This window comes from Macaca nemestrina, chromosome 16, assembly GCF_043159975.1.
Source record: "Macaca nemestrina isolate mMacNem1 chromosome 16, mMacNem.hap1, whole genome shotgun sequence".
In the NCBI taxonomy this organism is placed as follows: Eukaryota; Metazoa; Chordata; class Mammalia; order Primates; family Cercopithecidae; genus Macaca; species Macaca nemestrina.
Window position 1 is genome coordinate 94,196,892 of NC_092140.1, and position 25,748 is coordinate 94,222,639.

General features: G+C 41.0%; 1 protein-coding gene across 4 annotated transcripts in view; it reads right to left on the reverse strand.

The window, feature by feature from the left end:
* Positions 1–25,748, reverse strand: part of LOC105485988 (FRY microtubule binding protein) — a 268,427-nt gene that overhangs the window by 50,533 nt on the left and 192,146 nt on the right. For all 4 annotated transcript variants that reach the window (XM_011748629.3, XM_071081656.1, XM_071081657.1 and 1 more), the window contains 11 exons: positions 22,980–23,130; positions 22,343–22,446; positions 21,401–21,586; positions 18,451–18,649; positions 15,892–16,013; positions 12,414–12,601; positions 10,998–11,092; positions 9,175–9,782; positions 7,833–7,930; positions 7,301–7,471; positions 3,002–3,142 (listed from right to left, as the gene is read on the reverse strand). In XM_011748629.3, coding sequence (XP_011746931.1) covers positions 3,002–3,142; positions 7,301–7,471; positions 7,833–7,930; positions 9,175–9,782; positions 10,998–11,092; positions 12,414–12,601; positions 15,892–16,013; positions 18,451–18,649; positions 21,401–21,586; positions 22,343–22,446; positions 22,980–23,130 — 2,063 coding nt within the window. The remainder of the gene's footprint in view (positions 1–3,001; positions 3,143–7,300; positions 7,472–7,832; positions 7,931–9,174; positions 9,783–10,997; positions 11,093–12,413; positions 12,602–15,891; positions 16,014–18,450; positions 18,650–21,400; positions 21,587–22,342; positions 22,447–22,979; positions 23,131–25,748) is intronic.

Genomic DNA, 25,748 nt, shown 5'->3' on the forward strand with positions numbered 1-25,748 from the left:
TTCCCCAAACTCCGCAAGCCCTCTCAGCCTCTGTGCCTTTACTCATGGTATGCCCTCATCCTTGAATACCTTTCCCCTCCTTATTGGCATGTCAAATACCTACTCTTCATTTAAGACTAAGTTGTACCATCTTTGTTTATCTGACAACCTCCAGACTATGTGCTGCTTTCATAAAAATATTAGAAACATAGATAAATGAACTTGATAAAAGTTGTTATTACTTTTTTTTGCCTGGACTTTGCAGTCAGAGAACATGAAATAAAACATCTATTAAATTCTGCACAAGGGAAGCCATGGTTTGAATGTGAAATAAGCTACTATTTGAGGTAAGATACAAAGTATCAGAGGTCGCTCCCAGGCTTAAGATGAAATGGACAGCCTCATTAAACAACAAAATGGGCCGGGCGCAGTGGCTCAAGCCTGTAATCCCGGCACTTTGGGAGGCCGAGGCGGGTGGATCACGAGGTCAGGAGATCGAGACTATCCTGGCTAACATGGTGAAACCCCGTCTCTACTAAAAATACAAAAAACTAGCCGGGCGTGGTGGCGGGCGCCTGTAGTCTCAGCTACTTGGGAGGCTGAGGCGGGAGAATGGCGTGAACCCGGGAGGCGGAGCTTGCAGTGAGCCGAGATCACGCCACTGCACTCCAGCCTGGGAGACACAGCGAGACTCCGTCTCAAAAAAAAAAAAAAAAAAACAAAAAAACAAACAAACAAAAAAAAACAACAACAAAATGGGGCACGCATTTGTAGAAAGGTGTGAACTGACCACCTGTCTCCTGTGAGCGAAGTGAGAAACTGTTAACTGACTGCCTGCCCTATGTGGTATAAGTATTATGGAGCAATGCCACTTGAAAAATGATGCTTGGATGTCACTTTCAGCATTAAATAATTTCTGTAACTAATTTGGTGAAGTAAAGATGGAAAGGAATGTCTAAAATCTATACTGTATATCTTCGTCAATGAGTTTCCAGAGAGGAACTAGCATTTGCCCTTGAATCCTACAAGTTACCAAGTACATTCCAGAGAAGAAATAGAGGGACAAATACAATGTAGAGAAAAATATGCCTTTGCTCTGGAGCTAGGCGCTCTCCACTGAACCCCACGGTGGCCCTGCACTACTCCCATGGCCTGGAGCCTCCCTGCTTTAGTGTGTGGTCATGTGTTTCAGATGAACTTCCAGGCTTTAGAAACTTGTCCTGGTGTGTTTGATTTATCTTCCCATCTATCTGTATTCCTATCTTCCTACCTATCACGCTGTTGGCCAGGCTGGAGTGCAGTGGTGCGATCACAGTCCAGTGTAACCTCGACCTCCTGGGCTCAAGGGAAGCTCTCTCCCCAGCATCCTAAGTAGCTGGGACTATAGGTGTCCACCACACCTTGCTTATTTGTTTTGATTTTTTATTTTTGTAGAGTTGGGTTGTCACTTTTGTTGCTCAGGCTGGTCTTGAACTCCTGGCCTCAAGTGATCCTCTTGCCTCAGCCTCCCAAAGTGCTGGGATTACAGGTTGAGCCACTGTGCCTGGCCTTTATATTTATTTTTATTTTCATTAAAATAAATTGTGTTTCTGGTCTTCTCAAGAGTACGGCTTTAAAGAATCGATCCAGGCCGGGCGCGGTAGCTCAAGCCTGTAATCCCAGCACTTTGGGAGGCCGAGACGGGCGGATCACGAGGTCAGGAGATCGAGACCATCCTGGCTGACACGGTGAAACCCCGTCTCTACTTTAAAAAAATACAAAAAACTAGCCGGGCGAGGTGGCGGTGCCTGTAGTCCCAGCTACTGGGGAGGCTGAGGCAGGAGAATGGCGTGAACCCGGGAGGTGGAGCTTGCAGTGAGCTGAGATCTGGCCACTGCACTCCAGCCTGGGCGGCAGAGCGAGACTCCGTCTCAAAAAAAAAAAAAAAAAAAAAAAAAGAATCGATCTGGGCTGGACGTGGTGGCTCATGCCTGTAATTCCAGCACTTTGGGAGACTGAGGTGGTGGATCACGAGGTCAGGAGTTCGAGACCAGCCTGGCCAATATGGTGAAACCCCATCTCCACTAAAAATACAAAAATTAGCCAGGCGTGGTGGCACACGCCTGTAGTCCCAGCTACTTGGGAGGTTGAGGCAGAAGGATTGCTTGAACCCGGGAGGCAGAGGTTGCAGTGAGCCGAGATTGTGCCACTGCACTCCAGCCTGGACAGAGTGAGACTCGGTTTCCAAAAAAAAAAAAAAAGGAATCAATCTGTAGGTGTTTGGAGATGTCCAAGTATCCTGCCAGGAAGGCTGCCTGGTACAATAAAATGAAGACACTGGCTTTGGATCCAAATACCAGCTCCAGCCTTTACTAACTGAAATCTTGGGGGACAGTCTCTTGGTTTTAAAAATATACATAAAGACTGTTTATTATGGAAATATTAAAATATACACAGAAACAGAGAGACTACTCTAATGAACTCCTTTGTACTCTTCATCAATTATTCACATTTTGTCATCTTGTTTTATTTATCCCCTCAAACAAACGTTTTTTGTTTGTTTGTCGAAGTATTTTCAAGTACATTTATGCAAGTTTCTTAACCACCCTTCAACTCTAAAGTGACAGTTTTAGCCTCTGAATAACCCTTCACATGTTGAGACACCGGGCCTAGAACCTGGCACATGTGAAAGTTCCTACAGTTCCTTGTCCCCTCTCCTTCTCTGAAACGGGATGTAAAAACCAAGATTCTGCCTCTCCCCTCCAAGTCGGGCGTGTGCTTTCAGTACTCAGCCTCTGGCCCCAAGAGGTGGAAATGTGCCTTTTGAAGGCACCGGCATGTGCGGGGGTCTTGTGCTCTCATTCTCTTCAGAATACTACTCAGGGTGTGGCCAGCTCCCACTCTTAACTGCCCTGGCTGCCTCATGGATGTCAAGGAATGAATGAGTGGCCTGGTACCTGGACGGTTTTGCAGCCAAGCTACGGGAAAAGCCTCCGTCTTTTTGGAATGACTGGTTGCTTAGTGAAGTTATCCAAGTACTCACTTGCACATATTTTTCAATTGTCTTTAGAACTTCCACGTTGAACTGTTTGACAGGAACAACAGAAAGGTCCATGTAGCTAAGCAGACTGTAGATCACCTGGAGCAGGGGCTGCTGCACGCTAGGGAGGCCCTTCTCCAGCAGCTGTGGGGGCAAAGTGCAGTTGGAGTCAGTCACACACCAGATCTCCGTATGGAAGGACCTGTGTTTTCCAATGTATTTAGGATTGCACCTTTCCTTTTTAATTTTTATTTTTTTAGGAGACAGGGTCTTGCTATGTTGCCCAGGCTAGTCTCAAACTCCTGGCCTCAAGAGATCCTCTTGCCTCAGCTCCCAAGTATCTGGGAAATTAGGCAAGCGCCACCACGCCTGGCTTGATTGCACGTTTCCTTAGGAGAGGAAATAAAATCCTAACTATGAAGAACTGAAGATATTATCAAAATAGACTATATCATGTGTGGAGGTGTGAATACGTAAGTATAAAATTCATGTGATGAAATATTAAAAAACACCTCAAAAGGAAAGCATCAGACACCAATGATCAAAAATTACAAATTCAAACAAAAGATGAAATCTGTCAGTTATCAAACTGGCAAAGATTAGAAATTGATAACACTCAGTATTGATAGAGAGATAAAGAAACGGGTATTCTTACGTATCAGTGGCAATGTAAATTGGATAGATTGGCAAATGAGATCAAGAGCAATGAAGAGGTCCACAATCTTTTGACACAATAATTATACTTTTAGGAATGTTTTTCAAACCAGAGATAGATGTTAAGATTTATGTATAAGATTTTACCACAGCATTATTTATAATGGCAAAAAACATACACAAAACAAGAAAGCTTTGTAAGCAATTCAAGTATTGAACACTAGGGAAATGGATCTATAAGTTAACAGCAAACTGTATAATGAAACATCATGCAGTTAACAGAATGACATTTTTAAAGACAGTGGAGGATATCAGATAATATTAAGTGGGAAATGAAGGATACACAATTGTCTTTTTAATAGACGATGCCAATATTGACATGAATGTGTGTGTTATATAGAAATAACATCGGAAAGAAATTTAAAAATGTTAGTATTGTTTCTCTATAATTTTGAGTAATTTTTCTTTTCTTTTTAAAACTTTCCTGCATCTTCCAAATTTTCTGTTATGAACATATACTGCTTTTATAATCATAAAAAATCAATTATATTGTCCAAAAGGAAAGCAAAATAAGGAAAAAAATATATGTGACAGACATCATGATAAAAGTTTACACATAAAAAGTTGATAGAGATGATCCAACTAAATGTTGAAATTCCACAATATTTACAGAGTGGTTAAAACATGAGGAAAGAGCTGGGCATGGTGGCTCACGCCTGTAATCCCAGCACTTTGGGAGGCTGGGGTGGGTGGATCACCTGAGGTGAGGAGTTCAAGACCAGCCTGACCAACATGGTGAAATCCAGTCTCTACTAAAAATACAAAAATTAGCTGAGTGTAGTGGTGGGTGCCTGTAATCCCAGCTACTTGGGAGGGTAAGGCAGGAGAATTGCGTGAACCCAGGAAACGGAAGTTGCAGTGAGCCAATGTTACACGGCTGCATTCCAGCCTCAGTGACAAGAGCAAGACTCTGTCTCAAAACAAGACAAAACAAAACAAAAAACATGAGGAAATAATTATGTAAATCTATAATGTGGAAAAAATGAATATCTTTACTAGAAAGAAAATACATAAAATAATTCAAAATTATTAATAAAAAGTATTAAATTAAAAAACGAATACATGGAATGACAAAATTTAGTGGGGATACAGGAAAACAAGAATATTTATATATTGTTTATAGTATTACAAATGGGGGGATCTTTATGAAGACCAACTTCTCGAATACGTTGAAGAACTAAATAACATACCCACAATCCATGCCACAGGACTGAATAATTCGACTTCAGGAAATGTAGAGTCATTTGATATTATGTGATAAAATGATTTTGATAAAATCTATTATTATTTGATCAAATTTCAAATATCATTTGATAAAAGTCTACATAACAGGACCGTTTGTAATGGAAAAAATTATGAACATTAGCAACAAAAGGGAGATGGTTACACAAACTGTGTTACCTTAACCTGATAGACTTCCAGAGTTATTCAAAGCAGCACTCTGTGAGCTACCCCAACACATAGAAATATACACGCAAAGTTAATAACAAGTGAGCAGAGCAGGTTCCAGGGAATACCACAGTGACACAAAATTATATGTATGTGCATGGCCAAGATCTGAAAGAACGTGTAATTGAAACAGAAGTTAATTTATATTATATATAGTGGGACCTTGGTGAAGTTCGTAATACATTTTTTGGTGATAATTTTGTGATAAGGGCTGAATAGAACAAATTAGATAACCCATTTTTTTATGGGTAGTAAAATACACATAACATACAATTAACCTTTTTAACCATTTTTTAGAAAGTGTATCAATCTACTTTCCAGACTGCCAGAGTATACTGATACACTTTTTGGTTGTTACAGAAGTACTTAGCTTGGCTAATATAATTTTCACAAATTCTTTCCATCTGTTTTCTCAAGTACATTCGCATTATTATGCAACCATCACCACTGTCTACCTCCAGAACTTGTTCATCATCCCAAACTGAAATTCTGTACCCACAAAACAATAATTCTCCATTACTAACTGCCCCCAGTTGCTGGTAACCACTATTCTACAATTTCTTTATAAACGTGCTTAATCTCTGTACCTCATATAAGCAGAATCATGTCATATTTGTCCTTTTGTCCTCTGGCCTTTTTCACTTAGCATACTGTCTTCAAGATTCACCCACGTGGAAGCACGCATCAGAATTTCTTCCTGAATGATATTCCCTTGTATGTACATGCTACATACAATTTGCATTTGTGAAACTTCTTATGGTTAGTGAGCCAAACAAACATTACCTCCTTGCTGTATACACTTCACCTTCTTTTAAAGGAGGCAAGGTCTGCCTTTGTAAGCAGAATAAATCAGTTCTCTCAGTACTACTTCTGTGCTAAGGTGTGTGTGTGCTTGCTTAGTTAACTCTTGCAGGGACAGGTATGACCAGGTGACTATTAAAACCAGCAGGGTGGTACTTATGAGAGGTTCCTTAAAATGTCAGAGATGTGGGTGTGGAAAGAGCAAGTGAATCCTGGGCCGCTGACAGTCTGAACACAGTTCACACATCGCTGATCTGTATTGCAAGTCAAAATCCCGCAGGATCAACTATAAATGTTGATGGATGGGACATCTCTCCTCTGCTAGGTAGATGCTTTCAGGCTTGTGGAGCCTTTGAGAAAATGGCTGACTTTTAACCTATCTGGCATCTGGATTGATGATAAAAATAAAAGAAAAACTAGGGTAGATTGTCCTTCTGAAAGGTGCTAGTGATAGCTATGAATGCATATCACAGAAGAAAAAGCAACACTGAAAATGCTAAAACAAGGTAGCTATTACCTGCCATTTGCCTTACAGATTTCATGACCTGGTGTGATAAACTTCTTGGGGACTGAAGATGCTAAATGGAATACATTTCATCTCTTGCCCACCAATATTCTATGCATTTCTAGCACCAACGTACACAGAAGTCAGTGTAGGGTTTGTAATGAATATACTAGAAACACACTGGTATGATGACAAAGCACCATTCCAGTTTTAAAAACAAACATAAAAGGTGAGAATAAAGTTTATTTCAGAATGTGTGCTTTGATAATTACATCAAACAACCATTAAACGTATCAGGCCACAAGGTAACTCCTTAAATAAGATTTAAACATCCAGAGTAATTAGGATAAAATTTTCTGATCTCTGCCATCTACTGACAGTATTACCATAATAAACAGAAGGAGTTTAAGCTTTGGAGGCAGCTATATCTAGGTTTAAAGGCTGACTCTGCTGCTTTAAACTGTGAAAAATTATTTAACCTGGCTGAGTCTCAGATCTGTATGATAGTATCTAATCATCACTGTGCCGTTGTGAGAGTTTAAAATGATTCCATTAGCATGTATTATAATATTTAATACGCACATGCTATATGGAAGTTAAGAGTATACTGAGTGTATTATGAATTCTATGCAAATAATTTACCCATGGAAGCTATAATAGATTTTATCTTTTATTTCAAAGCTTACCTCTGGCAGGGAATGGTGGCCCACGCCTGTAATCCTAGCACTCTGGGAGACGAAGGCAGGAGGACTGCTTGAGCCCAAGAGTTGAGATCAGCCTGGGCAACATAATGAGACCCTGTCTCAAAAAAAAAAAAAAAAAAAAAAGCTTACCTCTGCCAGGTAGGTAACCATATTCAAGGTAATGTCAGCATATGCTTCATGAAGGTATCGACAGACCACATTGACCCACGTGGCGCAGTCCCTTGTGTAGCTGTGCGTTTTATAAAGAGTCATGACATGTGCAAGATTTGAAAGTTTGGGGTTCTTCTCTTCTAAACAAACCTTTTAAAATAAGAAAATCAATTAAGAATAAAACAGCCCAATGAATAGGAAGAAATGTTAGCCATTTTACTATAATCTCTGGCAGTCTGGAAAGTAGATGGATGCACTTTTTTGGTAATTACAGGAAGTACTTAGCTTGGCTAATATAATTTTCACAAATTCTTTTCACCTGCTTTCTCAAGAATGAAAGCAAGCAAGATAATTTGCATCAGTCACCCCATATGTCCATTACTGTGATATTAGTTATTATTTCCAGTTTGTGAGAAAACCACTGCCTTCTCTGGGCCTTGTAATTTGTCTGACATTGGGGCTTCCTGAAGGGCTCTATGGATCTGCCTGAGTATGGAACTGTAACTCGTACCTGAGCAATCCTTTCGGCTACATCCTTACAGAACTGATTGGGATTTTCAAAATGCTGAATCAGCTGGGGCAGGAGACACAAGACATTCAGTGGAAACCCTGGATTGGAGAAGATACAATGGAGATAGTTGAATATGGTATATTTTAGCTGTTAACAGTGGGAAGGCATGTTATAGACTTTTATACGGAGATGATGCAAAAGCAGTTTTTGAATCAGCTTAAACATGATCTAACACAAAATCTATGAAAAATGCACAACCACAATGGCACCAGTTACAAAGATGACACTGAAGTAGATCTGCGGTTTTAAGATGCAGTGATTATCCTGCACTGGAGTTTTGTGAATAAGGATGGCTGGCCCAGATTTTTTTGGCACTGATTGAACTGAGCCGAAGTACTCGTTTGAAATTTTTATCAAAAAACATATTTTAAGAAAAACTGGTGTGAGAGGACATAGGCCAACCAATTTAAGTCTTAGTCATGTAATTGAAAAGACTCTTTAAAATAAGGAATGACTTAGTTCCTCTGTGTTAAGCTCTAGCTTCATGAAATGAATTCTGGGTCACATGCCATGGCATTAAAAATCTGGTTTGTTGGCCAGGTATGGTGGCTCACGCCCGTAATCCAAGGACTTTGGGAGGCTGAGGCGGGCAGCTCACAAGGTCAAGATATCAAGACCATCCTGGCTGACATTGGTGAAACCCTGTCTCTACTAAAAAAACAAAAATTAGCTGGGCGTGGTGGTGTACACCTGTAATCCCAGCTACTCGGGAGGCTGAGGCAGGAGAATTGCTTGAACCTGGGAGACGGAGGTTGCAGTGAGCCAAGATTGCGTCACTGAACTCCAGCCCGGCGATAGAGCGAGACTCCATCTCAAAGTAAATAAATAAATAAATACATACATAAATAAATAATCAATCTGGTTTGTTGATTTGGGTTAATTCAAAACAAGAGGAAACCAAGAGAATTTCCAAGAAGAGCAGAAAAGCAAAGAAAAAATAAAAGATTTAGGAGTTAAGAAAAAAATTGTTTTTTCCTGTACAAGAGCAATGGAATAAACTAACAGCACTTGCAGTTTGATCTGGAAAGCATAAAGGAACTGCTAATATCTTACAAATAATTTTGGCCCCTTTTATGCTATTGCCTTAAAAATATTTTCTATAATACAGATCATTGAGATTTACATTATATAGAATTTTAAAAGAAAAAATAAACTACTCTCAAGGAACCATTTGGTAGCAGAATTGTTAAAAGCAGTAAGTTCATATTATCTTATTGTACCAAATGACGAACACAACCACCATCAGAATTGAGTGGGACAGGGTGAACGAGGCTGGCTTTACCAATAGCGTGGGATGCATCCACCATGGATATTTTGGACACTGGTGTCAGCAGACTGAAGAGCTGCAGGGTCAGGTCTGTGGTGGTGAGGGATGTGAATCCTTTCAGCAGCAGCTGCTGCAGCCCGGAGAAGTCGGCCCACTTGAGCTGGGCCTGGAGTTTCTCAAGCTTTTCTCGGTTCTCAGCCTTATCGAGTGGCATATGTGCCAGTAGTCTGCTCAACAGCCTTAAGGCCATTAAGTATTCAAACTCAAAATCAGACTCCATCAAGGCCACTGTGACCCAGAAGATGGTGGCCAGCAGGTTGGTGGGATGGTTTATGTGGGATGGGTCCGTGAGACTGTCCTTCAAGGAGGATGAGCTTCTGGTTTTTGAGGAGAGGCCTTGTTGGGTACAAGCCTGAATTCTGTCCAGTGTGGCACTTCGAGGTGGGTCAGAGGATCGGTCAATGACACCAAACTTTTTGGGCACAGAGAAGCTTCGTTGATGCCGGCTCCGTTCTGCAGTCGCAGTGTTGCCGCTGGTGGTTCCAGGGTTCACATTTAGTTGTCCTGTGCTCTTTCTGCTTGCTGTTAGTTTACTGCTGGAGCTTAAATCTGGTGAGGAAGAACTGGGTATAAAAATAAATAAGTTTAATAGGATGCCAACATGTATCATGAAAAGCCAGTTGTTTCAAGTCCACTGAGAAACACTGCAGGAGGGAAATAATTATTTAGAAATGCCACTTTCTATTCATTTATTTTTCCTTATCCTTAAACCTTTAAAAAACAAAACAAGGGAACCCTCATCAACAAAACAAAAAGCCCAATACTGACTGCTACTTATTGAAAAATGTAAAGAAATCAATAATTGGCCTTAAAGTTTACTGATATTTCATTTATTTTTTGTTCGAATTTGGGTAGGAGTAATTATAAAATGTACCTGATAGGTATAAGCTTCAATATTCTGTTAACTAACTGATAAGGAGAACAGAAATGGAAATTATGCTATCCAGAAAGAAGCTGGTAAATGTTCATGTCAAAGGAAATTTTTTGGTACTTACCAAAATTTATGAAAAATGATTTCTTAGTCTATGCTGAAAAGGTAAAACTCTTTGTCAACATTCTTACTACATTTTTACTGATTTAGATAAATCTTTATGTTCATATAGATAAATATGTGTGATGTTTGTAACCATACCAAAATTATCCATAAAAAATGCTCAACTTAAAAATGAAACAAGGCCCAATGGGATACAAGATAACATTACCGACTCAATTTCAAGCAAGATGAGCTCAATTACACAAACAGAATATAGAGTCGTAAATAATTTGAAATGAGTTATTAAACATTGGCAGGAGCACAAAAAAAGATATTAAGGTAGGAATTTCTTTGAGTGAAGTCAACATTTATTCCAACTGTTTTCATGGAAACTGTTCACAAGCTTTATATATATTTACTTAAAAATAATGTTTAGCTTTTGCTTTTCTTTACCAATGTAATAAATAGGATAATTATTACATAAATTTGGAAAAATACTCAGACAAAAAATACATGGAAAATTATTAATATTTTATCATGTAGAGATAACACTTGGTATCTATCTTCCTGATGTTTAAAAATACTTATATAATGCATGTGTGTATGTATGTATGTGTGTGTGTGTGTGTGTGTGTGTATTATGACTTCTTTTTTAACTTAAGAAAGTATTACACATACTTTTTCAGGTCATAAATATACTTCAAAAACTAAATTTTTTTCTTTGCACTTTGGCTAAAGTCCAGCATCTCCCAAATACTCCAGTACAGTATACTTGATGTTAAAATATCATTAAGCTGATCCTCACCGGGACAATACAGTTAGGAGGTCACTGTTCTTCAAGCAGTCAGACAAGTTATCCACGGCCGCCTCCAAGGTAAGGAGCGCTTCCATTACATAACCCTGCCAAACATGCAAAGATAGCATTTTGTATTGCTTGTAACCATTGTTAACTTCCTGAAGAGAAATTTAATTAATGTATGCTTTATTCCAATAATGTTATTGCTGCTTTAATTTATGAAGTCTAAAATGAGCTTTAAGGGCCACTTAGGAAATTCAGATGGCTTAGGAGTTAGCAGATAATCATAAAAATTTATTTCCCTATGTCTAAGAGCCTCAACAGATCACTTTCATTTGAAATCCGGCACCGAGGGGGGCAAGCATGACCCTCTGCTGAGGGGAGGGTGGCATCTGAAATGCAGTGTGGCAATGTTTGAAAGCCACAGATCAAGAGGAGAGGTACAGGAAGAGCTGCCTCCGTGGTGTTTTAAATAGCATCTCTAATGGCCGAAAGAAGGAAGCAGGTAGTGTCTGTAGGTGTGCAGGCTTCCTAAGATGCAGCAACATTTCTTTTTTTCCTTCTTTTTTTTTTGACATGGAGTCTCACTTCCATTGCCCAGGCTAGAGTGCCATGGTACCATTTGGCTCACTGCAACCCCTGCCTCCTGGGTTCAAGTGATTCTCCTGCCTCAGCCTCCTGAGTAGCTTGGATTATAGGTGTGTGCCCCCACGCCGAGCTAATTTTTGTGTTTTTAGTGGAGATGGGGTTTCACCGTGTTGGCCAGCCTGACCTTGAACTCCTGGCCTCAAGGGATCTGCTCGCCTTGGCCTCCCAAAGCGCTGGGATTATAGGCATGAGCCACCGCCCAGCCAGGAATATTTCTGAAGGGAAAGAAGGACTTGGCCAGAGCCACAGAGCTTGTAACACCAGCGGCTCTCAACCTGTTCAGCGCTGCCCAATCTCTGGGCTCTACCTCGAGGGCCTCCTTGTGGCAGTCACCCTCCATTCCTTCTTCAGCTCTTCTCAGTCTACTGGAGACTAACCATACAGAGAGAGGTAGTGCTTTGCACAGATACAGTGGAGGTCCCTGCTCTGGGCAGGGACACTATATAACTGCATCTTAGGTTGGCAGCCAGAAACCCCAAACTATACAAAATAATCTCCCGGCCGCCTGCCAAATAAAACCAACCACAAAAACAAGGAAGAAGCCACCAGAGGATTTCCAGTTGTTGGCATATATAAAAGAGATAATATTCACTGAATTTCTAGAACAAGGCTCCTTGGAATAATTCTTGTAAATATAAAAGTCCACCTCTAAAATACATTGTACATGTCCAGATGGCTGGAATAATTGTTGAGAGAAGAAAGGCTCAAAAAAAGTTTACACCTCCTTGAGACAAGAGAGCTCATCCTTCATGAGCTCAGTGGTCTTTCCTTCCATACCTGAATCTCATCTCCATGTTCTCCGATCACCTCCACCAATCTTGAGAGAAGGTCAGATAAGGCATGTGCTGATAGAGGTTGCTTGAGGGCCCGGAATATCTGGAAGGACCGACCAGCATAGTGCCTTGAAGAGCTTGCGAGGGCTGTCTGCAATGCAACTTCACTCAACTGGTGCTCCAGATGGAAGCCTAGGGCAACAAGAGTCACAGAATGGGTTGGTCTCTACTTCACATGCTCTGAGGCATCAAAGTTACCTGTAAGTTTAAAACAGGCTAACAGCACAGGGCTACCTTGTAGTGGTACTTATGTACAAGTCAACCATTTTTTTTTCTTTTTTTGAGACAGGGTCTCACTCTGTTGCCCAGGCTGGAGCGCAGTGGCATGATCACGGCTCAATGCAGCCTCTACCTCCTGGGCTCAAGTGATCCTCCCACCCCAGCCTCCCAAGTAGCTGGGACTATAGGCATGTGCCACCATGCCTGGATAGTTTTCTGTATTTTTTATAGTGATGGGGTCTCACTACGTTGCCAAGGCTGGTCTTGAACTCCTGGGCTCAAGTGATCCGCCTGCTTTGCCTTCCTAAAGTGCTCGGATTATAGGCATGAGCCATCACGTCAAGCTTTTTTTTTTTTTTTTTTTTAAAACAGGGTCTTTCTTTGTTGCCCAGGCTGGTCTTGAACTCCTGGGCTCAAGGAATCCTCCTGCCTCAGCCTACTGAGTCACTGGGATTACGGGTGTGTGCCACTGCACCCACCTCATTTTAAAATAGAAACAAATTCTGAATAAATCTTAGGGAGGTATAGTGTAGTAGAAAAAGGCTTTGGAACAAGATGGTCCTGGTATTGAATTAGGGGCTTTCTAACTCTGGGAAAGGAATTTGTTCTCCATGAACTTGTTTCCTTATCTTTAACTTGTCTCATACAGTTGTTGTGAAAATTAAACAACTTACAAAGTGCCTAGTACAATGTCTGAAACATAACATAGGTTCACAAATGTATTATTATTTATTACTTTGCTATTTTCATATATTATTCTTCCGTACTACTTTTTTGCATAGAATACTCGTTTTTTGTAAGTTTGTTAGAGTAGAGGAAATTTCAGAATAGAGGAAAGCTGTTAGTGGATCTATTCAACTCAAAACACAACTAAGGTCTGTGCCAAAGTCTTTGCTTTATTGATAAGCAGATATTGAAGTGCAGATACTGTGAAGAAGGCAGCCATAATTTAAACTTTCACCTGAATATTTGTTTTTCCAATTGTACAAAGGTAATCTCAGTAGTCAGAAAATCATTTGATCAGATGGGAATGAAAATGTAAGATAAAGCTCATGACTGAATTCCAGGTCATTAAATTCTATACTTGCTGTGCCTCTCTGCAGGGAGAAAAGCAGACTACAAGGGTAGAAGGACTGAAAGAAAACAGAGGCCATGGCTGTCTCTATGACACAGAGGTTCTGCAGCACATTTGGCTGCTACATGAAAGTGGGCCAGAAGGGATAATTCAATGTCATTGTTCTTAGCTGCAGCTTGGCTACTTGACCCTAGGGACAAATAGATTATACAAGAAAACGTACCTGCAGAGAAAACAGAGGGCCCTGGAAAATTGACTTCGGACACATTCAGGGTAGTAAACATAGGATTAAACCCATGCAGGCAGTTCGTATCTTATGAATGATGCTTCAAAAAAGCTTTTTATGTCTTTATTTGTTTATCAAAGTAAAGGTTTGTTTACTTAGCCTATTTTACGTGTGGAGGTTAGGTACCCTGGCAAATGATTTTGTGATTTTATGTGTGGAGATTAGGTACCCTGGCAAATGACAAATGTGATTCAAATGGGCAAATGCTTGTTTAAATCACAACGAACCTGACAGCTAGAACTGTACTAGTAGGACTTCAGACTCCACCTTCACCACAACAGTGTCCTTTGAGAAAAGGAAAAGGTTTCTTTTTCTTTCCAGCCACACAGTGAATCTACACTTCCCAGTCTTCCTTGCAGTTAGGTGTGCCCAGGTGCCTGAGTTCCGGCCCATGGAATGTGGAAAAAAACCCACTGGATACCCCATTTAAGACTGGGGCATCAACTCATCCTGAGGAATCCTCTTCTCACTCTCTCTTCTTCCACCTGCTGGCCGGATGCAGAGGGCCCAGCAGAAGCCTCAGCCTAGAGGGTGGAAGAGCCTCAGGCTGGAGGGTCCCTGAAGCACCTAGTGGAAGGCCACCTGCCAAACATCTGCACTGAACTTTTATAGGACCCAGGAATAACCTTCTGTTGTGTTAAGCCTCTGAGCCCTAGGGGCTGTTTGTTACAGCAGCTATGCTGCCCTGACTAACACAAGTGTTTCCAGGAACACATTGTGCATGTATAGAGAAAACAGGCCAAAAGCGGGGATGTACAAGGAAATTGGAATCAGTAAAAATTGATCGAGATGCAAAAAGACCTAGACTTTATGCAGCCTGAAGTACCCTCTAAGAATTCAGTATAAGGCATTTATATATTTTCTCATTTTCATTATTTTCATTCAATCAAAGATTTTAGATTAATTAATGGTTTACATACAAATAGTAAATTTCTTCCTTTGGGCTGTGTTCAATGATTAATTGGCTTTTGAGGTCTTAATATTTTAAACAAATTCCAAAGGGGAAACTGAAAACTAGAAATGGAAGTCTATTCCTGGAATGACTCTCCCATTTCAGTCTGTCAGTATCTTTTGTTTTTTAGTAAGTGTCCTCTGATAATGAAGAGATATGTGGCTGATCCAAAATGTTTCAAGCTGGGAAATGTGCTAATTATCAGAGCAGCTGGGAAAGCCAGGGAGCTGGATTTAATATCTCCAGTCTGGTGTGAGGGAAAAAAGGTAGAGATGGTTTTACAACATGTTGAGGAACCAGATTTAAGTTTCACACACAGATCAGCCCAGGCCAACTTGGATCTGAAGGAATTCAGCAGAAGGAAAACACTTAAGTATCATGATGCTACGACAATTTAAATAGGATTTACACTGTATTTAGAATATTGAATAGTCATTTGCACAGGAATTGTTAGCAAACACTTTTAAAGCCAAAAACATTTGATCACAATTTTTTTTTTTTAAAAAACAGTTTGACTCTTCAAGCAGCCATTTAACCAGACTATATTTTTCATCATTGAGACTGATGAGAGTCAATTAATGAGATTTATTCCTCATAGCCTACTTTAAAGAAAATGTTACAGACACAGTTTAATTCTAGTAAGGTAAATAAAAGAAGTAGAATAAGTATGTTCGAAAAATTAGTTGATACGGCACAATGCAGATATACATGGCATTAAACACCATGCAGTTAGGAAGCATCCGAACAAGCTTCAGAACTCCCCTGTGAATATGCTCATGCTATGGATGTGGAGTGCAGGACCGTTGTAAGGTGCTGTAATCATCATATAGAGACAGTGTCCATTACAGAACAACGCTGAAAGAGGGATCTGTGCAAAGAAGATGAAGTACCTGATTTGGAATCTTTAAACACAGATACAACGTGACGTAGAAAATTAGTGAGCTGTTCGGCGCTCTTTGAATTTTGATTTTTAGGTGTGATGTCTTCGTGGCACCAAAGTGGACCAAATGCCCTTAAACAAAACACACAAAACGTCAAAAATATAACTTTCATTTTGCATTTGTAAAACTATACATACAGTCCTGGCTCCAAGAGTATAACATATTTCAATTTTTTGCAATCTATGCATCGGACAAAGGTCTAATCCCAGCATCTGTAAGGAACTTAAACAAATTTACAAGAAAAAAACAAAAAACCCTGTTAAAAAGTGGGCAAAGGACATGAACAGCTACTTCTCAAAAGAAGACATACATGCAGCCAACAATCATATAAAAAAAGCTCAACATCACTGATCATTAAAGAAATGCAAATCAAAACCACAGTGAGATATCATTTCACACCAGTCAGAATGGCGATTATTAAAAAGTCAAAAAATAATAGATGTTGGCAAGGTTGTGGAGAAAAAGGAAGGCTTTTACACTGTTGGTGTGAGTATAAACTAGTTCAACCACTGTGGAAGACATTGTGGCGATTCCTCAAAGACCCAGAGACAGAAATACCATTTGACCCAGCAATTCCATTACTGGGTATATACCCAAAGGAATATACATTGTTCTATTATAAAGACACATGCATGCATATGTTCATGGTAGCACTCTTCCCAATAGCAAAGACATGGAATCAACCCAAGTGCCCATCAATGATAGATTGGATAAAAAAAAAAGTGGTACATATACACCATGGAATACTGTGCCACCATAAAAAGGTATAAGATTGTATCCTTTGCAGGGTCATGGATGGAGCTGGAGGCTATCATCCTTAGCAAACTAATGCAGGAACAGAAAACCAAATACCACAAGATCTCACTTGTAAGTGGGAGCTGAATGATGAGAACACACGGACACACTGGGGGGAGTAATACACACTGGGGCCTACCGGAGGGCGGAGGGTAGGAGAGAGAGGACTGGGAAAAACAACTAATGGATACTGGGCTTAATACCTGGCTGATGAAATAGCCTGTACAACAAACCCCCTTGATACACGTTTACCTATGTAGCAAACCTACACACCCTGCACATGCACCCTTGAACTTAAAATATAAGTTAAAAAAGATTTTAAACAATTTTATGAATTATTTTGGAAGTACATTTCAGTATTGAAAAATCCTTATCAGCATACTCAAAGCACATCTAATGTATGGAGTCATTTTGAAATGTTTTAAATTAAATTCATTTGCAAAATTAAAACCTCCCAATTCACCAGAACAGTGCTTGGCATATCATAAGTGCTACATGTTTGTTTAAGTAAAGTGATACCAAATGTTAAGTGAAATAAAGATTTAGACATGGACTTAATTTTCACGTTTTAGCATTTGCATAGGTAAGGCTTTTATCAGGATCACATCAAGTTGCAAATACCATACAATCAAACTGAAGACATGGCCTCTGTCGTCTACTTGGTTTTCAACAGTAAGAATGGAATGGAGCCAGGTAGGAGAATTTCAGAGAAGAGTTACTCCAAACACTGGTACTGACAGTTGGTGAGTGGTGACAACACTTTTCCTTTAAACAAATCATTCGGGTCTCTGCAGTACCCTGTATGTTCAGGCATACTGTCATGTAGGCACCATCAGCTCCTGTCCTAAGCTTCCTGCACATCAAATCCCACATTAAGTTGAGAGCTGCACAAAACAACCTGAATCATGAATTGTGGAAAGAAAATACTCTTTTTTATTGTTTGCATTAATTGATGCATTAGTTGAAGAAAGCAAGATCACATGAGATATTAGATAACATATACATAGACTAGATTTCCGGGACTTAACTCGCTGAGAAAGGGGAGCACGCCACCCAGTCACAGGTAAGCATGCTTTACACAACTACCAGACCGTAGGGTGTTAGGAATCCTGGAGCCTTACGAGCTAGATGGTTAATGAGAAGAACCAGAAGACCTGACCAGGACCGCTTGCAGTTTTTCTTGGTTTTGATTTATTAGTTTGACTCGTTTCCTATTATGCTTCCTATTGTTTCTGGTTTCTGACTGCCTTTTACAAATGACTCTTGGGACCAGATGAATAGATAATGGTTCCGTTGGCAGCTGCTTCTGGGTTGACCACGGCTAATATCCTTGGTTTCAAGAGTGATGTTCTTTGCCAAGTCTCAGAACTACTAACCCCTGGCAGCTCTGATAGATGACTAAAGGCATGCTCACTATGGGGCACGACCATCTCCCGCCTCCATCTGCTGCATCACCATTATCCACAAAATCCCCTTGCCCATCAACTGTCACATCAGTGGGATCCTAGAAACTTCTACCAACGTCTGCCTTTCACAAATTGTATTCTTTGTACTCAGTGTCTGTTCACACAGACTCCAGCAGTTGCAATTGAGAAGAGAAACAGGACTTTGTTAGAACCCCAGGATCACTTTTCCATCTGTGTGGTTTAAAGCATTGGCAATTTTCCAAAAGACCAACCTGCAAACAGCCGCGGACTCCTAACCCCTTATTACCTGGTCGTCAGAAACTCAATGAGCTTGTTTGCCTTCTCATCTGTTTCAGCAGCTGTGTCCACGTCTTCTACCTCCTGGGTCATCTGTGGGAGGTTTCCACTGCTGCCTCCCAGACTGATGCTGGAGGAGGTGGAGCTGGAGCTGAGCCCTGAGTCGGGCACTGGGGATGACTGGTCCTCTCTCAGGAAGTCAAAGCCACCTGGTGGGAGAAGAAGGTCAAGGAGGGATGTATTAGGCAGTGTGCTTGTCAGCATGCTTAATGAGTTCCACAGAGGAGGGCAGAGAAGTGTGGAGTTATTTAAATTCTGGGGAGAAAATGGTTGCTTTTGGCTGTGGCTATAATTAAATGAGACTGACAGTTTTTCTTTGTTTAGGGAATCAGTTGCACTGCTGTGTAAATGAGTGTGTCTTTGGGACTAGGACTTGATCTGCTGCTTTCTACTCTGCTGTTTTGGTTGATACTTTCTACAAAAGAAAGGTTATGTGTGTGTATTTGTATGCATGTATGGACCAGGCAAATGACCAGTTCAACTATAACAGATCATCTACTGACTGCTCTTAATAAATTATTCCTGGGTATTAGTCTACTTAAACATGTGAAATGGGCTGGGCACGGTGGCTCACGCCTGTAATCCCAGCACTGTGCGAGGCCGAGGCGGGTGGATCACGAGGTCAGGAGATCGAGACGATCCTGGCTAACCTGGTGAAACCCTGTCTCTACTAAAAATACAAAAATTAGCCTGGTGTGGTGGCAGGCGCCTGTGGTCCCAGCTGCTTGGGAGGCTGAGGCAGGAGAATGGCATGAACCCGGTGGGGTGGAGCTTGCAGTGAGCCGGGATCATGCCACTGCACTCCAGCCTGGGCGACAGAGCAAAGACTCCATATTGGGGGGAAAAAAAAATGTGAAATGATACCCTGTTTGAGGATACCAGTCACTTAATGGCTGGTTACTTATACATAATGTTTTTGAGTAAATGTGCCCAGAAGCTTTAGTATTGTGTATATAATGATGTATTTTAATAGAATATGTATTATGGTATTCAAAGAAATATGGCATAAGCAAATACTGTTTCTTCGCTACATACTTGGTTGACATTCTACACCTCTGGATAGGCTGTAGGTTTGAAAATGTATATATGCAACTATCCCTTTTCCCCTATTTAATAATCATAAAAAGTATGTAGTGCTGGTGTGTGTCTGATAGATATACTGAATTAGAGATGAGGAGTCCTGGGTTTGAATAACATTTCTGTCACTTACAGCGTAGCCTCAGGGAATTTCTGTAATTCTCTGTAGCTCGGTGTCCTATTATAATAAAGTCAAGACAATAATTTCTGTCACACACATTTTTAGTGTGTATTTGAAAGCAACTACAGTTGAAACTAGGTGCTTAATAAATGTTTATTAAAAAAAGAACATTTCCCATATTCTTTGTACACCTATTCCCTATGTCCTGTAGAACCAGTCACTTTAGCTATCTACTGTTTGTCTTGTCTATGAATATTGTATGCGTTTTTGGTAAATCTTCAATTGAAATCATTTTATACCACATTGATGGTATAATAAATGCAAAACTGATGCACACAGAGATACACAACTTACCAGATACCACAATTTTCTCTGCCTAACATTCGAAAAAATTATATTTATCCTCAGGACTTAGAGCAGCTAGAACTCTTCATTTTAATTAAACATCTACAGCAAAGGGAGTTTTGTGTTTCTAAGAGGCTACTGATAGGTTATTTTCAATTAAGTATAGATAATGATGATTTCATGTTTGTTTTCCAAAGAACTATGTTAACGTCTATTAGAAGCCAGTACAGTGGTGGGCATAAGTGATAAATAAAAGGTACACCCTTTTCACAGTAATGTAGAAAGCACACAGTGACATGTGAAATGTCGCACTGTAGCTAGTGCCAATGCAATGTGTAAAATAAATAGGTTAAAAAAAAATTAGCCAGGCGTGGTGGCTCATGCCTGTAATCCCAGCACTTTGGGAGGCCGAGGCGGGCGGATCACGAGGTCAGGAGATGGAGATCATCCTGGCTAACACGGTGAAACCCCGTCTCTACTAAAAATAGAAAAAATTAGCTGGGTGTGGTGGCGGGTGCCTGTAGTCCCAGCTACCGAGGAGGCTGAGGCAGGAGAATGGCGGGAACCCGGGAGGCGGAGCTTGCAGTGAGCTGAGATCGCGCCACCACACTCCAGCCTGGGGACAGAGTGAAGACTCCGTCTCAAAAAAAAAAAAAAAAAAAAAAAAAAAATTAGTCCCTGAACTCTGTTAGTTGGTAATCTTCATCATCATTTTAAGATATTTTAAATGTTCTGGTTCTAAATGAAAACCAGTATTACCTGTTGGGATAAAGTTTTCATAAATGGCTTGACATGGCAGAGTCATTTCTTTGACTCAGCTAATGCTATCTGTTCCTGTTTCTAAGGATAATTTTTTTTGGTTTCAAAACAGCAATGGTTTTTAACAGGCTCCCACTAATGGCGTCTTCAAGGAAAAGGTTAGTCATTCAATAAAGTGAAAATTCCTTTATGGGCACTAGAAGACACACAAGTGATATATCCGGCACCTTGGCTGTGACCTGCTCTCAGGCAGCAGCAACGGTCACTGTTTTGTGCGTTCTCACCCTGCGGTGTTCTACACTGCTGCTCCTGGCCAATGGGCACGTACACTTCCAATGCATCAGGAGGAACATATTCAATGGGGGCAGCAATCATAGATATAACCAGGAAAAATATATTTTAAATATTCAATAATAAAGCTTTTGAGAGGCAAGTTCACATCGAGTGAAATGGTGTGTATTTACTGTACTGTTGATTTACCACGTGGAAAGTTGGAGGTCATAGCATGAGAGAAGTTAACTTGGGCTCTACTGGCACCTGCAGTTAGTTATCTCTGCATTTGTAACTGTCCTAGGCTCTCTACCAGTCGTTCTGTTACCTGTATAGAGATATTCAGGTTGGTAAGCTGGCTGCACAGTTAGAGTCTTAGCTTCACCCATCTCTCGGGTCTGCAGGAGCACAGAAGCAATGGAATGGAAATTGCTATTGCAAGAGAGGGCAATCAAGAGGTGAAGAAGCAGTTTTTTGCTGTGTTCAAAGACTTCAGGCCGGTAGTGGTCTAAACCTGGAACAAAACAGTAGAATCTCAGTATAAACAAACGTTAAGCTCGTTTAGATTCCAGGGATAGTAAAGATTCCAGGATACTCAGGAGGAACATGTTAAAAGAATGTTTAGTTTTCTTTGTTATTGTTTGTGTTACCAACATACAGAAGTTGGGCTTAGGAAAAATAAAATGCTTTATTTCTTAAGTAAAATGTTCTCATAAAATGCTGATAGATGAACTTTTCTTGACCTCTCCGTAGCATTTGATGTGGTTAGCATTCCTTCTTCTTGAGATGTTCTCTTCCTTGGATATCCCTGTTACTGAAAGATTCCAATTTTATTAGTCTCTTTCTAACTGAATTTCTGAGTTTCCCTGGCTGGTTCCTCTTCCCATTTTTGCTCTACAAAGCTCAGGGCTTGGCCCACTCTGTCCTATATCCTTTCTTTTTATACTCTGACTATGCCTCATAGCTTAAAATTTACCACTTCAGCCAAAGACTCTCAAAAAGGCCCAACTTATTTTGGATATCTTTGTAGATGTGGCACTAGTGAGATACCACTATATTTACACGGTAGAAATAGAGCAATTTCAAACAGTGACCAAGTAGCTGACATTTCAGAGCAGATGTCACAAAAGGGCAATGAACAGTGGTGGTGATCAAATATTCCCAAAATGAGTCAAACAGGAAGGATGTCAATGTGAAAGGAAATCTCTATGGATTACTTCTGCATATTTTTAACCCGATTGGCTAGAATGCCTTTTAGATCCAGTCTTACCTAAGAAGACAGCATGAAGTAGTAATGGTAGATGAAGCGCCCAATCTTCTCGTACACTATGATCTACCACCATCTCAGTCATAAAAATTACAGCAATATTGCACCTAATCAATGAAATAATGAAATTAATGCAACTTCTGAAGGGGATGGAAATACTAGTAGATCATTAAGTTACAGTTCAATATAACTCTTAAGTGTTTTTAAAACATTATATAAGGCTCTTATTCCAGGGAAATAGAGTTTAACTTGTAACACAGCATAGAGCTCCACAACAAGAAGAAACATTGGTTGAGCTAATCACACTAGTCACTAGGTAATAAGAGCTAAGAGATGAAGAGAAATCAAAGACAAGGTCCCTCTCATCAAGTTGCTTACAGTCTAAAAAGCATCACAGAATGCATGCCCATATCCAGATTACATCAAGGAGAAATTCAAAGGTCAGAGGCAGCTTTGAATATTGATTAATATTTGACCACACTCTGCTAATATGCTGGAAGCTGGCAGTCAAATCAGGCAGGATCCCACTGATTGATAAGATCGTTTAATGTGGTGGGACCTGGACTAGGTTTTTCTCTTGTCATAGGTAGAAAAGTCCAGTCAAAGCTAAGGTTTCCTTCTCCCCACACATGCTGCTCACCTATGGAGTGGCCCCCGGGGAGTGATGGTCTCCGGGAGATAGTCAACCAGGGGGGCCCAGCATCCTCCTGTACAAGGCATCGGTAAGGGCTGTGGCTGCTTGGTCTCTGTAATAGTCAGCAACCAGCCCGTGTAGGGAGAAATTGGATCATCTGCAGGGTGAGAAAGACAACTGTGCTTTATTTTCAGGGAGAGGAGACTTGTTTTCTCTACTTGATGTTTTCAGAATAAATTTTATAAATGTATGCTTGTACAAATAACTTTATTTTTCATTTTTAAATTTTTTTTAGGGACAGGGTCTCACTGGAACCTAGGCTGGAGTGCATTGGATCAATCAAAACTTACTGCAGGGCTGGTTACAGTGGCTCACGCCTGTAATCCCAGCACATTGGGAGGCTGAGGTGGGTGGATCACCTGAGGTCTGGAGTTTGAAACCAGCCTGGCCAACATGGCAAAAACCCATCTCTACTAAAAATACACACACACACACACACACACACACACACAAAATAGCCTGGCATGATGGCACGTGCCTGTAAGCCCAGCTACTTGGGAGGATGAGGCAGAAGAATCGCTTGAACCTGGGAGGTGGAGGCTGCAGTGAGCCGAGATCGCGCCACTGCACTCCAGTCCAGGCGACAGAGTGAGATTCTGTTTGAAAAACAAAAACAAAAACAAAAAAAAACCTCACTGAGGTTTCAAATTCTGGGGCTCAAGAGATCCTCCTGTCTTAGCCTTCCAAGTAGCTAGGACTATAGGCATGTGCCACCACACCCGGCTAATTAAAAATTTATTATTTTTTTAAATAGATGGGGTCTCAACATGTTGCTCATGCTGGTCTCAAACTCCTGGACTCAAGTGATCTTCCCACCTTGGCCTCCCAAAGTTTTGGGATTACAGGTGTGAGTGCCTGGCCAGAAATAACTTTCTAATGATTTCATTTGGTGAGTATGAATTACATGATCAAATGGGTTAGAATTACTTGTTTGGGTAACTACTTGAATAGTTATTACTTGGTAACTAATTTATAGTTATTCATTATAAAGCAAAGCAGAATACAGATATACAAAAAGAAAAACATTAAATCATGTTGAATTCCCATCTCTATGAAAACTTACTCTTCCTCCGGTCTTCCTCATCTCAATAAAGCACAATTTTGGCTGGTCGCGGTAGCTCACCCCTGTAATCCCAGCACTTTGGGAGGCCGAGGTGGGTAGATGACTTGAGGTCTATGTTCCACAGAGCAGACAGACCAATTCTTTTAAAACAAGTTCAGTAGTGTCTCTTTCTCTGCTCAACACCCTCCAGTGGCTCCCCACAAATCCATATCCATGGCCTTTAAGGCCTTACCAGGTCTTCCCCCTCCATGTTCCTCTCCTGGCTTATCTCCTACCAGCGCACCCTTGCTCACCCTACTCCACTCATCCTAGCTTCCTTGCTGTTCTGTGATCAGGCTGGGCCCCATACAGCCTCAGGGCCCTTATGTCTGCTGCTTCCTATGGCTGGGATGCTCATCTGCAGACAGTTGCATGGTTCATTTCTTTGCTTCATTCATGTCTCTGCCCCAATATCACCTTACTACAGCAGCTTTCCTTGACCACTCTATTTAAATTGACCCCCAACCCCAATCAGTTTCTACCCTGCTTGCCCTGCTTTAGTCCCTCCCCCGCCACCCATGGATCACCAATTCACCAGCACCACCTCCCTCCCCAACTCTAATGTAAGCTCCAGGAGAGTGGGAACTTCTTCTGTTCTGTTCATTGCTTTTTCTCTACTACCTACAATGGTGCCTGGCACATGGAAAGGATCAATAAATATTTGTTGAATGAATGAACTTCACAATATTATCTATAAAGTAAGTACAGGCCAGGTGCAGTGGCTCATGCCTGTAATCCCAGCATTTTGGAAGGCCCCGGCAGGTGGATCACTTGAGGTCAGGAGTTCAAGCCCAGCGTGGCCAACATGGTGAAACCCCCTCTCTACTAAAAATATAAAAATTAGCCGGGTGTGGTGGCGCACACCTGTAGTCCCAGCTACTCAGGTGGCTGACACAGCAGAATCACTTGCACCCCAGAGGCAGAGGCTGCAGTGAGCCAAGATTGTGACATTGCACTATAACCTGGGCTATGGGTGAGACCCCGTCTCAAAAACCATAATAAAAATAAAATAAGTATAGCAACATGTTTCGCGTTGATTTCTTATCATGCTCCCAAAGCAGGCCAGCAGCATTTAAGATGAGCAATACAGGTGGGCACAGGATTTAACCCAGGTATTTGGCTGCAGAGAAGCTGGTTTATTCTTGGGATCAGTTTATGTATTAAGAGGAAGAATATACTACATAGTCTTTATGCAATTTTATAACAATATAATTTTTTTTTTTTTTGAGACGGAGTCTGGCTCTGTCGCCTGGGCTGGAGTGCAGTGGCCGGATCTCAGCTCACTGCAAGCTCCGCCTCCTGGGTTTATGCCATTCTCCTGCCTCAGCCTCCCGAGTAGCTGGGACGACAGGCGCCTGCCACCTCGCCCGGCTAGTTTTTTGTATTTTTTAGTAGAGACGGGGTTTCGCCGTGTTAGCCAGGATGGTCTCGATCTCCTGACCTCGTGATCCGCCCGTCTCGGCCTCCTAAAGTGCCGGGATTACAGGCTTGAGCCACCGCGCCCGGCCCAACAATATAATTTTTCTTTGCTTCACTTCTGCAAGGTAGTGCGAAGTCATTGATTTGATGCTGCTGGCCCAGTGTAGAATGCTGGCCTTAACACTGACAGAGCT